The sequence below is a fragment of the Crotalus tigris genome, unplaced genomic scaffold (assembly GCF_016545835.1).
Source record: "Crotalus tigris isolate CLP2741 ecotype Arizona unplaced genomic scaffold, ASM1654583v1 scf7180000024453.458620722:586385, whole genome shotgun sequence".
Lineage (NCBI taxonomy): Eukaryota > Metazoa > Chordata > Lepidosauria > Squamata > Viperidae > Crotalus > Crotalus tigris.
Genome location: NW_024100622.1, coordinates 340,064 through 356,117, shown reverse-complemented (window position 1 = coordinate 356,117; position 16,054 = coordinate 340,064). Strand labels below are relative to the sequence as shown.

Here is a 16,054-nt window from a genome sequence, read left to right as displayed (position 1 = left end):
CAAATGGCAACCAGTACTACCCCAAGGCAGCAGGAACACATGCACATATTGTGACACATCCATTACTATCCCTGCCACTGCATTCTGGACAAGTTACAGCTTCGGGATGGCCTTTAAGGGCAGCCCCATGTAGAGCACTTTGCAGTAATCCAATCTAGAGGTGACCATCTGAAGTGCTGTGTAGCAAAGTCCTTCAATTACTTGTCAGTTTTGTTAGTAAGTGCCAGCATTCTCTGACTCTTCTGGCGTCTTACTCCTAAGTATCACCAGTAAAAGATTTTTCGTCTTTTGTATGCTGAGCTGGCCGGGGAATTCTGGGATTTGAAGTCCACACATCTTCAAGATACCAAGGTGGAGAAATCTTATTTCTACAGAAAGGTCTTTTCCTGACAGCACATGCTGAAACGGTCGGCGATCCGACACATAAAGCCATTTGATCTATACTTCCTATTTCTCTAATCCGATTATGAATTTCCGCCTATAATTCTTCAAATGAGCGACCTTCCGGCCGCGCTGGCCTACGCACCCATCTTAGTTCTCCACCCAGCACCCCGCGCTGCCTCCACTATACCGGTCATTCTCGCCTTCCCCTCCCATCTCCGACTGCTTCCGGGGGCGGCGCTACTTCGGTCATTACGGAAAATGGCTGGCCGCTGAGGCTTTGTGGAGGCGCCGCTATTCCCACGATTAGGGCCCGCTCTAGTCGGGGCGGCTGCTTGGACTTTGCTGAGCGCGGCCTTGCTGGCGAGATGGCGGCCGAGATCCACTCGCGGCCTCAAAGCAGCCGGCCGGTCCTGCTGAGCAAGATCGAGGGGCATCAGGACGCCGTCAGTGCTGCGCTCGTTATCCCCAAAGAGGACGGCATCATTACTGCCAGCGAGGACAGGTGGGGAAGTGGCAGTGGGGGAAAAGAGGCTTTCCGGAGAGGGTCACGCGGGGTCGGCCGCCGCTTCTTTCCCTTTCTTTTCTCCGAGGACCGGGCGCTGGGAAAGACGCGCTGCGCTCGGCATAACGACAACAATAAGAACAACAACAACTCAGTCATGTGCAAATGTTAAGATCCCTTAGCTGTTTTGCAAACGGGTCTTTGCCTTCCCTTTCTTGCGAAACGGTATGCGACACACCCCCTTCTGGGGGGGATGGCCCATCCCTCTTAGCCATTGCTCCCCTTCCCATGGGTGGACTACCAGTCCCATCATTCTCGCTCAGGAGCATGTTGGCTGAGTGGGGATTGGGGTTTACCAGGCATAATTGGTTAGGCAAGAGGAAAAAGCAGAGAAGGGTGGTTTTCTTAGACAATTGGAAACACGTTCAGGGCCGTAATTTAATTGTTTCTACCTCTTTCTATTCGTGCAGTCAGAAACCCAGAGCAAAGTTGGTCTGTGGGCGCCTATTATAAATGGGAGTGAACTAATACAACTTCTTGTTTGCCATCTTCCCCAAAGAGAAGAAGTTGGACTATAACTTTTACTATTCCCAGGCAGTCTTACTTGATGGTACTCAACTGTGTGAAGTATATTTTTAGTACAATTTGCAAAATTTTGAAAAACATTGGTATTGCAGATTGATATCACATACCGGTAGTATGCCAACTTTTTCCAAAATGTTGAAAACGTTCCATATGCATATTTTTTTCTCTTCAACATTGATCATGGGAAGAAAATACTAAAAAATAACACTGCAGTCTGAAGTTTGTTTTTTCCAGATTACTGCATAATCTGAAGTAAACTCTGCAGTGAAAATATGCTGACAAAGTTATTCATAATACTTAGAATGATACCAACTGGATTTTGCTTTATAATTAATTATATTCCTTATTTCTGATTCTTGAATTGGAAAAGTTCTATTTTTATTAGAACTCCACCTCATAAGAAGAGATGTTTAATCTTTTTTCTCAGCCATGATTTTATTGTGCAGCTGTGTTTATTTAAGCAAAATTTTATTTTGATTTAGAAGGGGCAGATTATAAACAGACATGTCTTGGAATGCTTGTTAAAGTCATCTTACTCCAAGCAAAATGTATGTTTAGAATACTCTCTTCTGTAAGATATAGGCATCTTATAACAATATCCTTTGACACTGATTTGGATAGCTATTAAAAACAACTTGTTTAATTTGTATGCAGAATACTTCAAGTTTATATTATCTGCAAAATTGTTCTTTAGATGTTTCTTTGAATGGTTCTTAAATATCTGCATTTGATATTCTCAATAAAGTTACAATTTTAAAGCAGCTAATAGAGTATTAATCTTTATAGAGAAACTATCCTGTAAATTTCTTAAATAATTGGATAATGATCTTTTTCCTCAGATCAAAGGGTTAATTGTTAATAGTTCACAAGAGCCTTCAGGGAATACTGCATGGGTTGCATTAATTACATTGAAGCTAGAGGAATAATGTGTATTTTTTTTCACTGGATGAACTATACTGGTGCCCTGCTGTTTTTTATTCTCAGTTCTTCAAATAGGGATTGGAGCCATGAAAAGGTTAAATTGGTTTTATTACTAACCTGCATTGTTAAGTACTACTGAAACAGATCAAGCACTATAAGGTATAACACTACTTAAGGGTCCCCCTCCCAGCACATATATCATTTCATTTGTCAGCTGAATGCTAAGGTGTAATAATCACTATGTGTCAGGTTAACTACTAGTTCATCTATTTATAAACCTTTTAGAAGTTTATCTTTCAAAACGATCTTTGTAGCTTAGTATGGTCTTTCTGGGCAAGTGAACTTTCTGTTTTTATTATTGCTTTGATTCTTTTAGTTTCTGTATACAGTGAGAGCAATGCAAAAAGAAAAAGAAAAGAAAAGTAAACCTGTAGCATTCCAGAAGATAATAGATTACAGCTCACAGCATTCCTCACCATTGATCACACTGGTTGGGGCTGTTGGGAAATCAAGGTTTAGAATATCATAATTGCCAAACCCTGACATGGAATATTAGGAATTTTATCTGTCTGTGCCCTTATACTAGAGAAACAGAAGTGACAGCTCAAATGTTCTACAACCCTGTGTGTTCCTCTTATCTGCCCAAAGTTTGAGATAACCTCATACATAACAATTAATAGAATTTCCTGGTGTGAGCAAGAGTTGATTGCAAAAACATCATTTATCCCTTTTTCCCCCTTGCATTACAATATGTCATGTATTTTGTATTATATTGACTGTACTCACCTCTCAATTGCTTGTGTGAGATGAGTGGCTATATAAATTTAAATGAATAAGGTGGGATTTAGTATTTGCAATGTTATCTCTTATAAGAAATATTAATATTCTAATGGATGCTATACATATTAAAAAATTACTTTTCAAGCCATTTGGTATCAGAATACTGCAAATCTTTTGACCTGAGTAATATACTGCAGGGATAAGAAGAATTACAACAGATCATGCCTGATTTGTTCTACCTTCTGTTGATAGTTCTTAGATGTCTGTGACAGCAAGTGTTGATTTTTTTAACAATAAATGCTGGTTAAATAAGCCTATTTAGTATTAGCATGTAAAAGATGCATCTGATCCACTTGAGGAGAACTAAATAGACCAACTGTGATAATTTCCCTAATCTTTCCCCCCATATTTATATTTACAGGACAATTAGAGTATGGCTGAAGAGAGATAGTGGACAGTATTGGCCCAGCATCTACCATACAATGTCATGTAAGTACACTCAGATTCAGGTATGTTGATATCAGTCTCTAATATGAATTAGGAGCAGAATTTTTATGATTTCACATTTGGTTATATAAAATCATTTCTTTGCTTTGATAGACAGAAATTCAATTCACTGTAATACTGACTTTACAAATCAACATTTCTTTGGGCAGCTCCTTGTTCAACTATGGCTTATCATCATGACAGTAGACGAATATTTGTAGGCCAAGATAACGGAGCCATTATGGTAAGCATTCATTTTTAGATGACTGTACATTTAACTGCTGCTAAAAATATTTGCATTGCACATCAATATCTAGGATTCATCAGTCCTAAGCTTTCAATGCAAATCTGCACAAATAAACTTTGATAAATCATTGTTCAAGAACATTTTTTGAGGTCCCGCAATAACCCATTATGGAATACCATGCTGATTTTGTATAAATTAATTTGATGGCATCAGTTGATCTGGGGCTAATTTATTTGGCCTTGGTTTTCTGTTTAATGAAACATCTGTGAAGTTTTCCAATAAAATCTAGACAATAGTTTTCTTTGAGGTGAATGCAGTTTCTAGTAATTTCATGTTCATATTTATGTATTAATATTGTAATATTTATAAGGCCTTCTTGGATGTTTTCTTAATTTCCTAATAGTGTTTACAGTCTAATATTTGTGATTTCCCATCCAGACACTTATCAAGTACAACTCTACTTAGCTTTGTAATATCAGCCAAAGTCAGCTTGATGTCAAGTCTGTCCTATAAAGAGCAGTGTGATCTCTCATGTATCAGTTATTGTGCTGTGGGAGGCTAACAGGAAAAGAGTTAGATTAGAATTTTTTTCTTTGACATCTATTTCTGAAAATGGAAAGAATTTAAACTTCCTGTTATTATCAATATGTTGAACATGGTAGATTTTTCTTTTTTGTACTTGGGCATCCATCTCTTTTTAGGAATAGAAGTACAAAAGCTTCTACTTCCCATTGCAGGTATTTTTAATGAAACAGTGTCCAAATTGTATCTTTATCTCATTTTCTGGTGAGAAGTATGAGATGCTTATATAATGTTTGTTTTAATTTGGTAAGCTATGGAAAGCAGTCGTATTTACAAGAAACATAAACTTGGCTTTGCAGAAGGGAAAAAGAAAAGATTGTATTTTAGACCAGGAATAATACAGTTATTATCAGGTACATTTCTTTATACCTTTGAGGTCTTTCCTGACTTTCATGGTGAAAACTAAAGTTCATAGTTAGAAAAAATATGAAATGAACCTGTTTGTGAAGTCAGAATGCAGGCAAAGGAATATTCTCCAAAGTTCTGAGATGAATACATCTAAAGAGCAAAGCTAATATGTTCAGAAAAAGCAAAAAGTTCTAACTTAGCCTAAGAGGTAGTCATTTCTTCTGCAGGTATATTTTTTTAAAAAAGTGACATTTCAGCATATGATTTTAGACATGCTTCAGAAATTTGTGGGAGCGCATCCCATATTAACTGAAGAACAAAAGTGTCTTAACTATTCCTCATTATGAAGTCACAATTTCAATGGATAAAATGTTTCCTATACAACTTTTGTTTCTTTTAATAGTTTATTCCTGTTCCAGTTTTTCAAAGCATAAAACATCTTTAGAGTAAAATCTTACGCATTCCTGACTGGAAATAAACTTTATTGATTGCAGTGAAACTTTTCTTTATAAAAGTGTAGAGGTTTTCAGCGTCAAAGTAAAAAAATATGAATAAATATTGCTATTTTAATATAAAGGCCTTTCAGACATATTTAGAGGATAGAACCATAGCATCCAGATACTGTGAAATACACTGTAGTCTTCTTTCCAAAAAGTATCCCAGAAATATCTGCCAGAACACGTTTTTATCCAGTAGCCATGCCCATCTCTGTTTCTAAATGAAAGAAGTGTAAACTTGGACATTTTAATTGCAAGCTGACAGAATCTGTTAATCATTCAATAGGAGTCAGTGGTTCCCACATTTCTGTTTGTTTTGGGTTATGAGGTTATTTTTTTCTACCATCAACAGGATTTCTAGATCATGTATCTTACTGTTTGTTTATGATTTCAGGAATTTCATATTTCAGAAGACTTTAATAAGATGAATTTTGTCAAGACTTATCCAGGTAATGAGACAGTGAAATATCCCTGCACATACAAGTAGCCTTCAATAATTTATATGGAATGTTGACTTAATTTTAATTCACATAGATAATATTATTTTCATAAAATAAGTATTAAGCATATATATATGTGTGTGTGTGTATGTGTGTGTATATGCAATTCCCTTTATGGCTTCACCTGAAAGGAAATGCATTCCAGAACATTATTTTGTTTCCCGTAGAAATAGTAGTAGTAATAGTAATAGTAGTAGTATGTACATGTGTGTATGTGCATGCACACACACACAGGAAAACCAAAATATTAGAACAATATGTTGCTACATTCGTAAGAAACTTTTAACTGAACTGCCAACACAGTGTAAGAGGATTCTGTTTGCAACTAAGCCATGGATAAGAATGTGGCCTTGACATAAGCCTGATATTAAAATAACACGACAGCTTTATAGAAAAAGTATTGGCTTTTCCCAAAACAAGACTTCTATTATTTCAAACTAATTTTATAATGTCTCTCTTTTTCATCATGTTATTCTCATTTCTTCTCATTTCTTTCACAGTGTGGTATATTTACAGTTAGGAATATATTTTAGTTCGCATCTAGACTTCTCTTTTGCATTAATGAAAGGTAATGTTTTATTTCCGTTTGAAGAAAATGAGTAGTGAGAAAAAATTAAATGAATGGCTGGAAAATACCCAAGAGAAACAAACCTAGGCTTGATCATATCCATTCCATTTCATGTATAAATATTTTTGTCTCTGTGTTATAATTTCTTGTCTGTCTGTACAGCTCACCAGAACAGAGTGTCAGCAATCATTTTTTGCTTGGAAGCAGAATGGGTGATTAGCACTGGCCACGATAAATCTGTCAGTTGGATGTGTACCAGAAGTGGAAATATGTTGGGAAGACACTATTTCACTTCCTGGGCATCTTGCCTACAGTATCCTTCAAAGTAGTTGTATCATAGCAGATGTGTAATTTCTTAAAGTTTGTTTAATCAGTCTTAATATTTCCCACATCTGTATTTTATGCTGTGTTGGTTCTATCAAGAAACTAATCACCTTTAAAAGTTTTTGCTATTACTGTAAATTGTAAAAGTATTATAAAAATGTTACCGTATTTTCTGGCATGTACAACTCGGCGTATAAGACAACCCCCAATTTCAGAGAAATTTGCATGCTTAGAAAGTCGTCTTATATGCCAGAAACTACCGTATTTTCCGGCGTATAAGATGACTCGGCATATAAGATGATCCCCGACTTTGGAGACAATTTGCATGCTTTAGAAAGTCATCTTATACGCCGGAAAATACGGTACTTGGTGTGTTACCATAAGGAAATGCTGGAATTTGAGACTAATACATTATTTGCCACTTAAGTCAAATAGGTGGTTGGTGATACCTTTATCAAATGATTTTGAGGAGAAGAATGCTTTCTATTGACTAGCCAACATTTCTTACTATTTCACATCCATTTTATTTAAAGAAATGGATAGATAAGATCAGAGAACAGTTGTTCCTGATTCTACCCAGTCATCTTTATTTCTCAGCCCTAGCTGCTTTTGCAGAAAACAGCTGAAGAGAATTAATTTTAGAAGACAAAGAAGAGTCTTCCTTTGAAATGATTGAATAATATAACGTCTAGTCTAGGAAGTTGGAAACCTGTTTGTTGGGTATTACATACTGGCTGTAGTTATTTTAATGAGTTATTTCAGTTGTATATACATTTATTTGTAACCATAGGTTTAGCAAAATTAGTGTAATGCTTTTTCTCCAGCATGATTGGATGGAGAATCCACTAGTGGGTTGTCTTAATCTTTCTGCTCCAAATAAGACTAAGTCTGGAAAATTGCCACACCTCTGCTGTGCAGAACCCCCAGTTTATGACTTAGTCTCTTGCTCATCAGACGCGTGTTTTGTGCTCCCTTCCAGGATTAGCAGCAGGTTGTATCATCCCTAGTGGATTTTCCTTTCTTAATTTATTTCACAATAATATTACAGGGATTGGGGCTGAGGGTGGTCTCCTTCCCAATTTCAGGGGTTGCTGCAGGCTCTGCCTGCCGACGATCAGGGAGGGCTAGCTTCATGGACGGCAGCTGGCGTGAGCCCTCCCGTTAGTCTGAATTGAAGCAGCTGATCGGCGCCAGGTTGGAAACAACCTTAGAGGCCGCCGATCTTCCCCTCGATCCGACGGAGCAAACCGCAGCCGGAGACAAACTACCTCAGCTGATTGCTTGACGATCTCCTGAAGCCCTCGTGGCCATTGTCCATCTCCCACCTTTTTTTTATATATTGCTCCTCCCAGTTTTGTTTTATTTTTAGAACCTGTGAGCCTTTTGGCATCGCATGAAATAGTTCATAGCCAGACTCTGTTTCAGAATGATGTCAAATGCCTCCAGTTCAGGGTTACTAATCAGCTGGTTAAGGCAAGTTAAATCTGATGTGTTCCAATATGGATATACATATACATACATACATACATACATATACACACACAAACACACGCACATGCACATATGTATATGTGCCTGTACACACACACACACACACACACACACATTTAACTGAAAATATAAATATTATATATATATAATATTTTCCACTGTAGTAAAGCAAACAATATTCTCAACATGATAGAATAATGTTGACAAAAAAGGCTGGGCAACAAGCTGACTTAAGTGCATATGTTCTTGTTCTAGCCATGTTATGATCTAACCAATTTTATTTGATTTGTTTTGACTCATTGTGTATACTGATCGGCCTGTAATGCCTGTTTGGGGAACAATTTTTGGAGAACAATTTTTGGGGAACAATTTTTAAATTGCTTGTTTTTAATAATAATAGGGTTAATGCAAAAAAATAAATAAGTAAAGAATTTTTATGTAAATGCATATGCTAGGAAATTGCTTTTTCACAAAAGTTTATTAGATTTATTATCTATAAGATGACTGTAGAAGAGATGGTAACAAAATAAAAGTATAGATTTAATTACATAATCAGTAAATGTAGATTTTAGCTGAGAGTAGAGATATTCCTTACAGCTGCATCGTCACTTGTATTTCTCCTTTCAGTTCTCGTCACACTGTTTCTGCTGGTATTCCATCTCCTGCATAGCAGAACTGCTGTTACCTACAGGGGTGCAATTTGATATTTCTGTCTTTCTCTTTTTTCTTCATTGTTTACAGATGAACGTTAAGCTGGACATCTGAAAAAAATTCTATCACTAAAAAATGTGCATGTTTCAGCCCTGTTAACTGACAGTGATTTTTTAGACATCCATAATATTTTACTTACTTTCTTCAAAATAAAAGTAGACTCACTAATTCTGGCTGCATGTTACTAACTATTTTCAAGACAAATTAAAATAGATTACTTTTTATACTCAGTCTTTTGCCTTCTACTGGAACTACTGAGACTTGAAAACATACTCCTTGACTTGGGATTGTACTAAGATATGACTTTGAAACCCAGCATGCCTTTATCGGAGACTACTCTGGACAGATTACTCTATTGAAGCTAGAACAGAGCACGTGTTCAGTGATCACAACTCTCAAGGGTCATGAAGGTAATTTGTTTTCAACTGATCGAAGCTCAAATTTTTCTTTTTTATATAAAAGAAAACATTAGATACAACTTGATCTTTAATGTTGGAGTGAGATATCCACTATGTTCTCTCAGTCAAATTATTGTTGCCTCACTTTGAAATTTTGGTTAGGTTAATGAAGGCTGTTTCAAAACTTTTAGTATTTGGCAGCCATAATCCCTATATCCAGTACATTTTTCCAGTATAGGTTTGGATCAAGTGTAGCATCAGGTCCGTGACAGTGCGTTCTAATATTGAAGAGAAAGATTATCAAAAGATGGATAATGGTGGCCATACTTTCTCCATCTGATAAGTGGCTGGCATAGCTCACACTGATCAAGGCAGTTGCCTCTTTATAATATCAAATCTTCATTCCAAATGGGTTACACATCATTCCAGTGCTTAAACATGGAAGATTTATAAAACTTTCAAAACTGCAGTATTTCCTCATAATTATTGAAATTGTTAGTTCTTGTGGGCTGCCATGAGGAAATATAGCTTGACATTTTAATTAAGTATGCTAATTAGTTATTTGATCATTTTTTAAAAAAATATTTTAAAAGCAGTAAAATAAATCTAACCAAGTCTAAAATGAGTGTTTTATTGAATAACTTCAGTAAAATCCTAACATACATAAATGTATTGATATTAAAATATTTTACATTTTAAATGTTTGCATAAAATAAAGCAATAAATTAGCTGTCCTGTAAATTAGGCATACAATCTTGAATCTTTAAAAAAATTCTTACTAGATTTTATGCACTTGTCTTCCAAGGTAGGCAGTTAATTTTGAATTACAACGAATGTTCTTTTGAATGAAGGCAAATATAGATGTGCTAAGATAATGTATCAGAATCCAATGTGGGTTGGTCACTGGGACCAGAGGTTTAGTCTTCCAACTTTTGGACTCATGCTGGAGCCCATCCTCAGGGAACTTCTTTCTACCATTCTGGTAACTTGTTTCTATCAGAATGGTAAAGAAAAGTTACCAGAATGGTAGAGAGAAGCTCCCTGAGGATGGGCTCCAGCATGAGTCCAAAAGCTCAGAAGACTAAACCTCTGGTCCCAGTGACTGACCCAATTGGATCCTGTATGTTCTTTAAATTTTAGAATATATACTATTTTTAAATACTATTGTGTCTAATGTTTTAATGTGTTTTATGCTATAATATTTTACCCAGTAATCGTTAAAACAAAGTTTTCAGATACGTTTGTTAAATGTTGAGTAATATTTCAATGACCTTCCAACCATTGGATAACTTATAAATTTGAGACATGGACTTTATTCCTACTTCATACCTCTCAAGATTATTCAAATTAGGTTATTCATTATTATTTTTTGGCATTTATCTTCTAAAATTCATCCTCAGTCTGATTGTGACTTTAAATGGATTGTATCTTATACAATTATTATTTTTACTTAATTCAACAAATTGGATTTTCCCCATTTTATGAGCCTCTTCGACACATTTAGCACATACTATAATTTTTAGTAGCATTTCAGAAAATTACAAGGCAAATAAACCAAATACTGTTTTAAAACATAGCAAAACTTTGACCTGGAGGTGAATGAGCTTTCTTGTTTTTTATCAAGACTCCATTGTGTCTTGAGCAATCTTTAAAAGCAATCCCATGTTAGCAGTAATGAAGTCTGGATGTAATAAATGTATAAATAATGAAGAGTAGATCTGAATCCAGTCAAGATCATATCATGATTATCAAACTGAAACAGAACACCCAACCTATTCCTAGTACTGATGTTCTCATACAAATCAAAATCAGGAAGAAATTCAACTAAGAAATTCTTTTAGAAGTAGTATAATCCCAGCCAGAACTGGTTCCAACTAGTACTAGTATCTATGTCTGAATTAAATTTTACTTTCCTACAATTGTGTAAATATTTTTTATTAGTTTCTCTGAAAATAGTGGGTAGAAACAAGATCAGATTTGTTTATCCCCATACTGATGACACTGTAACTAAGCCCATTGTGTGACTTCATCATTTGCAAATGGCTGCTAAAAACTTACACAACCCTGTGAACTTCCATCTTCTTTGAAAAGTTCATTACCATATTCAAACATTGATCCAAAACATTTGATTACTTAGATTATTCATATACAATTGAAAAACATTTTCTCCTCCAAAAACAATTTCCACATAAATTTTTATTCAGTTACCTGTCCATTTTATCTTTGCTAACCTAACTGAGTCCCTCTTACAGTTCCCTACATTTTTTTTAATGCGGGCTAACCCACTTCGGCCCAATATAAAACAGTTTGTTCCCACTGGTTTTCTCCAGGGTCACATGTTCTGCAACACACAAATACTTACCTTCTGTACATATATACATACGCGGGGGGGGGGGAGATTTGTATTTTGCTTCACTATAAACCTTAATATTATTTTTAATATTTTGTCAGTGTATTATGCAAATCCAGCCAATTATAGTTTATTTAGGAACTATGTTTGGTGGTGTGGTGGTGCAGTGGTTAGAATGCAGTACTGCAGGCTACTCCTCACAGTTCGATTCTCACCAGCTCAAGGTTGACTCAGCCTTCTATCCTTCCGAGGTCGGTAAAATGAGGACCCAGATTGTTGGGGGCAATAGGCTGACTCTGTAAACTGCTTAAAGAGGGCTGTACAGCACGGTGAAGCGGTATATAAGTCTATGTTTGTCAAGCCATATCTTGGTGTGTATGTGAATCTAGCCTCAGAACATTTACTTATTTTACTTATTTTTCCCTACAGTCAGAAACTTGGGTCTTTCAATTATCACTCTGTAGTGATTTTTTTTTTTAAGTTCTACACTTTAGTGGGGTAGCAAAGTTTTCCTTGAAGCTGCAGTTTTAAGATAGCAGGCAACTAGAGCCTTTATGCAATTGTCTATGGAGATTCTCAGTCATCTAGGTCATGGGTATCCCAAAAGTGCTTTTTCAGGAGGCAACTGGACTTTCTTGTTTTTTCTTCGAAGAGGTTTTGCTTCTCATCCAAGATGCTTCTTCAGCTCTGACTGGATCCTTCCATTTCCCACCATCTAGTCAGAGCTGAAGAAGCTTCTTGGATAAGAAGAGAAACGTCTTCAAAGAAAAAACAAGGAAGTCCAGTTGCCTCCTGAAAAAGTACCTTGGGACCTTTATGGAATTGTTCATCCAGAGAAAGAGAAAAAAAAAAAGTTTAATGACATAAAAGATCCTTACAGGGGATATATGAGCTGGAGTTAAATCATGTAATTCTAAGTAATGTTTGGCTGTATGATTATTGAGATAACCACTCAAAAATTTACAGAACTAAATTTGTGCCAGGAATATTAATATTAATAATAATACCAGAAAATATAAACCAATTTTAAACTGTAATTTTTAATTAAAAAGTTAAATGTCCAAATAAAGCCAAGACTATTCTCCCTTATTTCAGAGTACAGAACACAAAATAATGATTTAAATCACAGGAAGGCAAATTTTGCTTGAATATCAGAAAAATGTATTTATAGTAAGAGCAGTTTGATTTCAGAATCACCTATTAAGTGAAGTGGTGGGATATGTTCAAATGAAGTTAGATAGCATCTGTCTAGGATGCCTTACTTTGGATTCCTGTACTGAATGGGTCCAGTGGCTCAAATAATCTCTTGTAGTTTAATTATCATTTCATTTCATTCTAAATACTTCTTGTGCTTTGAAAGATTTAAACACTAGATGTCAGACTTTCAAATGTTGAGTCTCAGTCAGTTTTCATGATAACTGATGTATTAGGTAGTAAGCAGTATCAGCTTTGAATTCACCCAATTTTTACTGTATTATTAAAGACTAAATAAAGATATTTGCTAATTTCTGGGACTATTACTTCTTAAGACCATCACATAACACAGGAAGAAATTTACAAAGGATTCAGAAAATCTTTGGCATTCTTAAAATGATTTCTTCCCTATCTCGCCTTTAACATCCTTTCTATTGTTTTCTTTTATTCATCTAATGAATTTTATTCATCTTTATCAGATTTTTATTGCCATGTAGTGGCATTACCTTGTTAGGGCAGTTAACTTTTTCTGTTCAGATAGGATGAGCCATACTTAGCACAAATGGGTTGCAGAAGATTCGACTAGGCAATCTACCAGTAAAATGCCATTCAGATACAGCTTTTGTTGCCAAATGTTGAGACACAACTATCCCATACTGTGTTGCTGATTACCTGTTTTTCCTCTAAGGAATACACAGTGCTTTATTTATAGTTGCTATGTGCATTTTTATCCATTTCAGTTACATTGAGGAAAAAATTATTTGATCCCCTGCTGTTTTTGTACATTTGCCCACTAACAAAAAAATGATCGGTCTATAATTTTAATGGTAGGTTTATTTAACAGTGAAAGACAGAATAACAAACAAAACAAAACAAAAAAATCCAGAAAAAAACATTTTAAAAAAGTTATAAATTGATTTGCATTTTAATGAGTGAAATAAGTATTTGATCCCCTATCAATCAGCAAGATTTCTGGTTCCCAGGTATCTTTTATACAGGTAATGAGCTTAGATTAGAGAGCACTCTCTTAAAGGGAGTGTTCCTAATCTCAGTTTGTTACCTGTATAAAAGACATCTGTCCATAGAATCAATCAATCAGATCCCAAACTCTCCACCATGGCCAAGACCAAAGAGCTGTCCAAGGATGTCATGGACAAGATTGTAGACCTACACAAGGCTGGAATGGGCTACAAGATTATCACCAAGCAGCTTGGTGAGAAGGTAACAACAGTTGGTGCAATTATTTACAAATGTAAATGCTCAAGAAAGCCCATGTACGGGCCCATCTGAAGTTTGCCAGTGAACATCTGAATGATTCAGAAGAGGACTGATGAAAGTGTTGTGGTCAGATGAGACCAAAATCGAGCTCTTTGGCATCAACTCAACTCGCCATGTTTGGAGGAGGATAAATGTTGCCTGTGACCCCAAGAATACTATCCCCACCATCAAACATGTTATTCTGTCTCTCAATGTTAAAATAAACCTACCATTAAAATAACAGACTGGTCATTTCTTTTGTCAGTGGGCAAATCAGCAGAGGATCAAATAATTTTTTCCCTCATTGTAAACCTGGGATGTGCAAATCAGGATCATATATAACTTTCAAAATTCCTGGTACTACTGGCTATATGTTTTGAGGTGAGAGTCATGTGGCATTCTAATGTAAGCACTAATATAGATTTTACTTTATTTAGATAATGTAAGTGTACCCTTAACTTAAGAAACTCCCCAGTTTTTGAGTTTTCCCACATATGTCACAATCTTTTTAAAATGTTTTTATAGATGAATATAGTTTTATTTGGCTTATAGAGATCTAGCTTGCTTAAAATATATTCATTTAAAACTATCCTATCTATCTATCCATCCATCCATCCATCATCCATCCATCCATCCATCCTTATACCTTGCTTTTTTCCATGAGGCATAAGGTAGTTTATGTGGGTCTCCAGTTAATGTTCATAACAATTATGTAGGGTAGATTTCAGCAAATTTAAATAACTTCTGAATAATTTAATAAACACTAAGGATTTTAAAGTGGAGTTTTCTTTATCTTAATTTGGCTCTTTAACCAACATAGCACTCACTTCACATTCTTCAGTTTATTAAAAAAGATAAGGGAAGGAATGAAGCTTTGATAAGGTGAGCATTAATCTTGCATATGAAGGTACACTTCAACTTCCACCATCATGAATACCTTGTTTCAGTTGAAATGGATTGAGATAAATTGTATTTTGTATCCTGTATTTTAGTTGATTTTAAGATATGGTCAGGAAGTAAACAATTTTTCCCATGACATTTAATTTGTAATTCAAAGATGCTAAAATAGTTTAAGTTTAGCAGCTGAAGAACATTGAGATCTCTGTTTTCTGTGAAGATTTCATTTAAAAAATGTCCCAAGGTAAAAACACAATTTCAACATAGACTTTTTTTTAATCAGGATGGGGGGGGGGAGAATCTCCACTTTGTTGTACAGTTCGGTAAATGCTCTATCGTGCTTTCAATAAAAATAAAAGAGAGATTGCCATAGGATTTCTATTTGTACATACTCATCTAGAAAGTGTACATTGTCAACATTGCACCCTTCTCCTCTCCCCACCTTCACCCCATATATATAGGAAGTATTTCTTCTTTGTGGTGGGATCCTGTTCAGCGATTACTCTTCTCTGGAGCGTCTGATAATAGCATAATCATGTGGGACATTGGTGGAAGAAGAGGTCGGACCCTGCTTCTTCAAGGTCATCAGTATGTAGCCATTTTGTTTCCTAGCGTGTATTAATGCTGATTAGCTTTTGGTGTTACATAGGAATAAAGGGTTTTATTTGGTTCTATTTTCTGTCAGCCACAATCAACTAAAATTTTTGTATAGTGCTGTTTCTGAATGTGTATTGCAGTATGTTATTTTGATATTCTTCAAAAGCACATGGAGTTTGGGATAAAGATTTAAAATCCGATGCTTTAAATCTTTCTGTTTGTTTCCTAGTTTTATCCAGCTGTATCTTACACCTTAGTGCAGACACATAGCATGCTGACAGAAGAGCAGGAGACACATGCAAATAAATTGCAGTGGTCCAGAAGAATGGATTTCTTCTGCAATTAACAAGGCAGTTGCTGATAGAAGATACAGAAAACTTGTTCCCCAAGTGTCAATAAAGACTCTTGCTTCATTAGAGTCTTCTATCATTAAGG

The 16,054-nt window shown here is 35.6% G+C and overlaps 1 protein-coding gene across 2 annotated transcripts in view; it reads left to right on the top strand.

The window, feature by feature from the left end:
* Nucleotides 1–612: 612 nt before the first annotated feature.
* WDFY1 (WD repeat and FYVE domain containing 1) overlaps nt 613–16,054 on the top strand; it is a 56,715-nt gene continuing 41,273 nt past the window's right edge. Inside the window, exons 1-7 of one of the 2 annotated variants that reach the window (XM_039332184.1) lie at nt 613–886; nt 3,594–3,661; nt 3,829–3,902; nt 5,727–5,781; nt 6,563–6,713; nt 9,224–9,336; nt 15,484–15,610. In XM_039332184.1, the coding sequence (XP_039188118.1) occupies nt 750–886; nt 3,594–3,661; nt 3,829–3,902; nt 5,727–5,781; nt 6,563–6,713; nt 9,224–9,336; nt 15,484–15,610 (725 nt within the window). In that variant the 5' untranslated portion in view covers nt 613–749. Of the gene's footprint in view, nt 887–3,593; nt 3,662–3,772; nt 3,903–5,726; nt 5,782–6,562; nt 6,714–9,223; nt 9,337–15,483; nt 15,611–16,054 lie in introns of those variants that run through there. The other variant, XM_039332185.1, reaches the window with a different exon arrangement.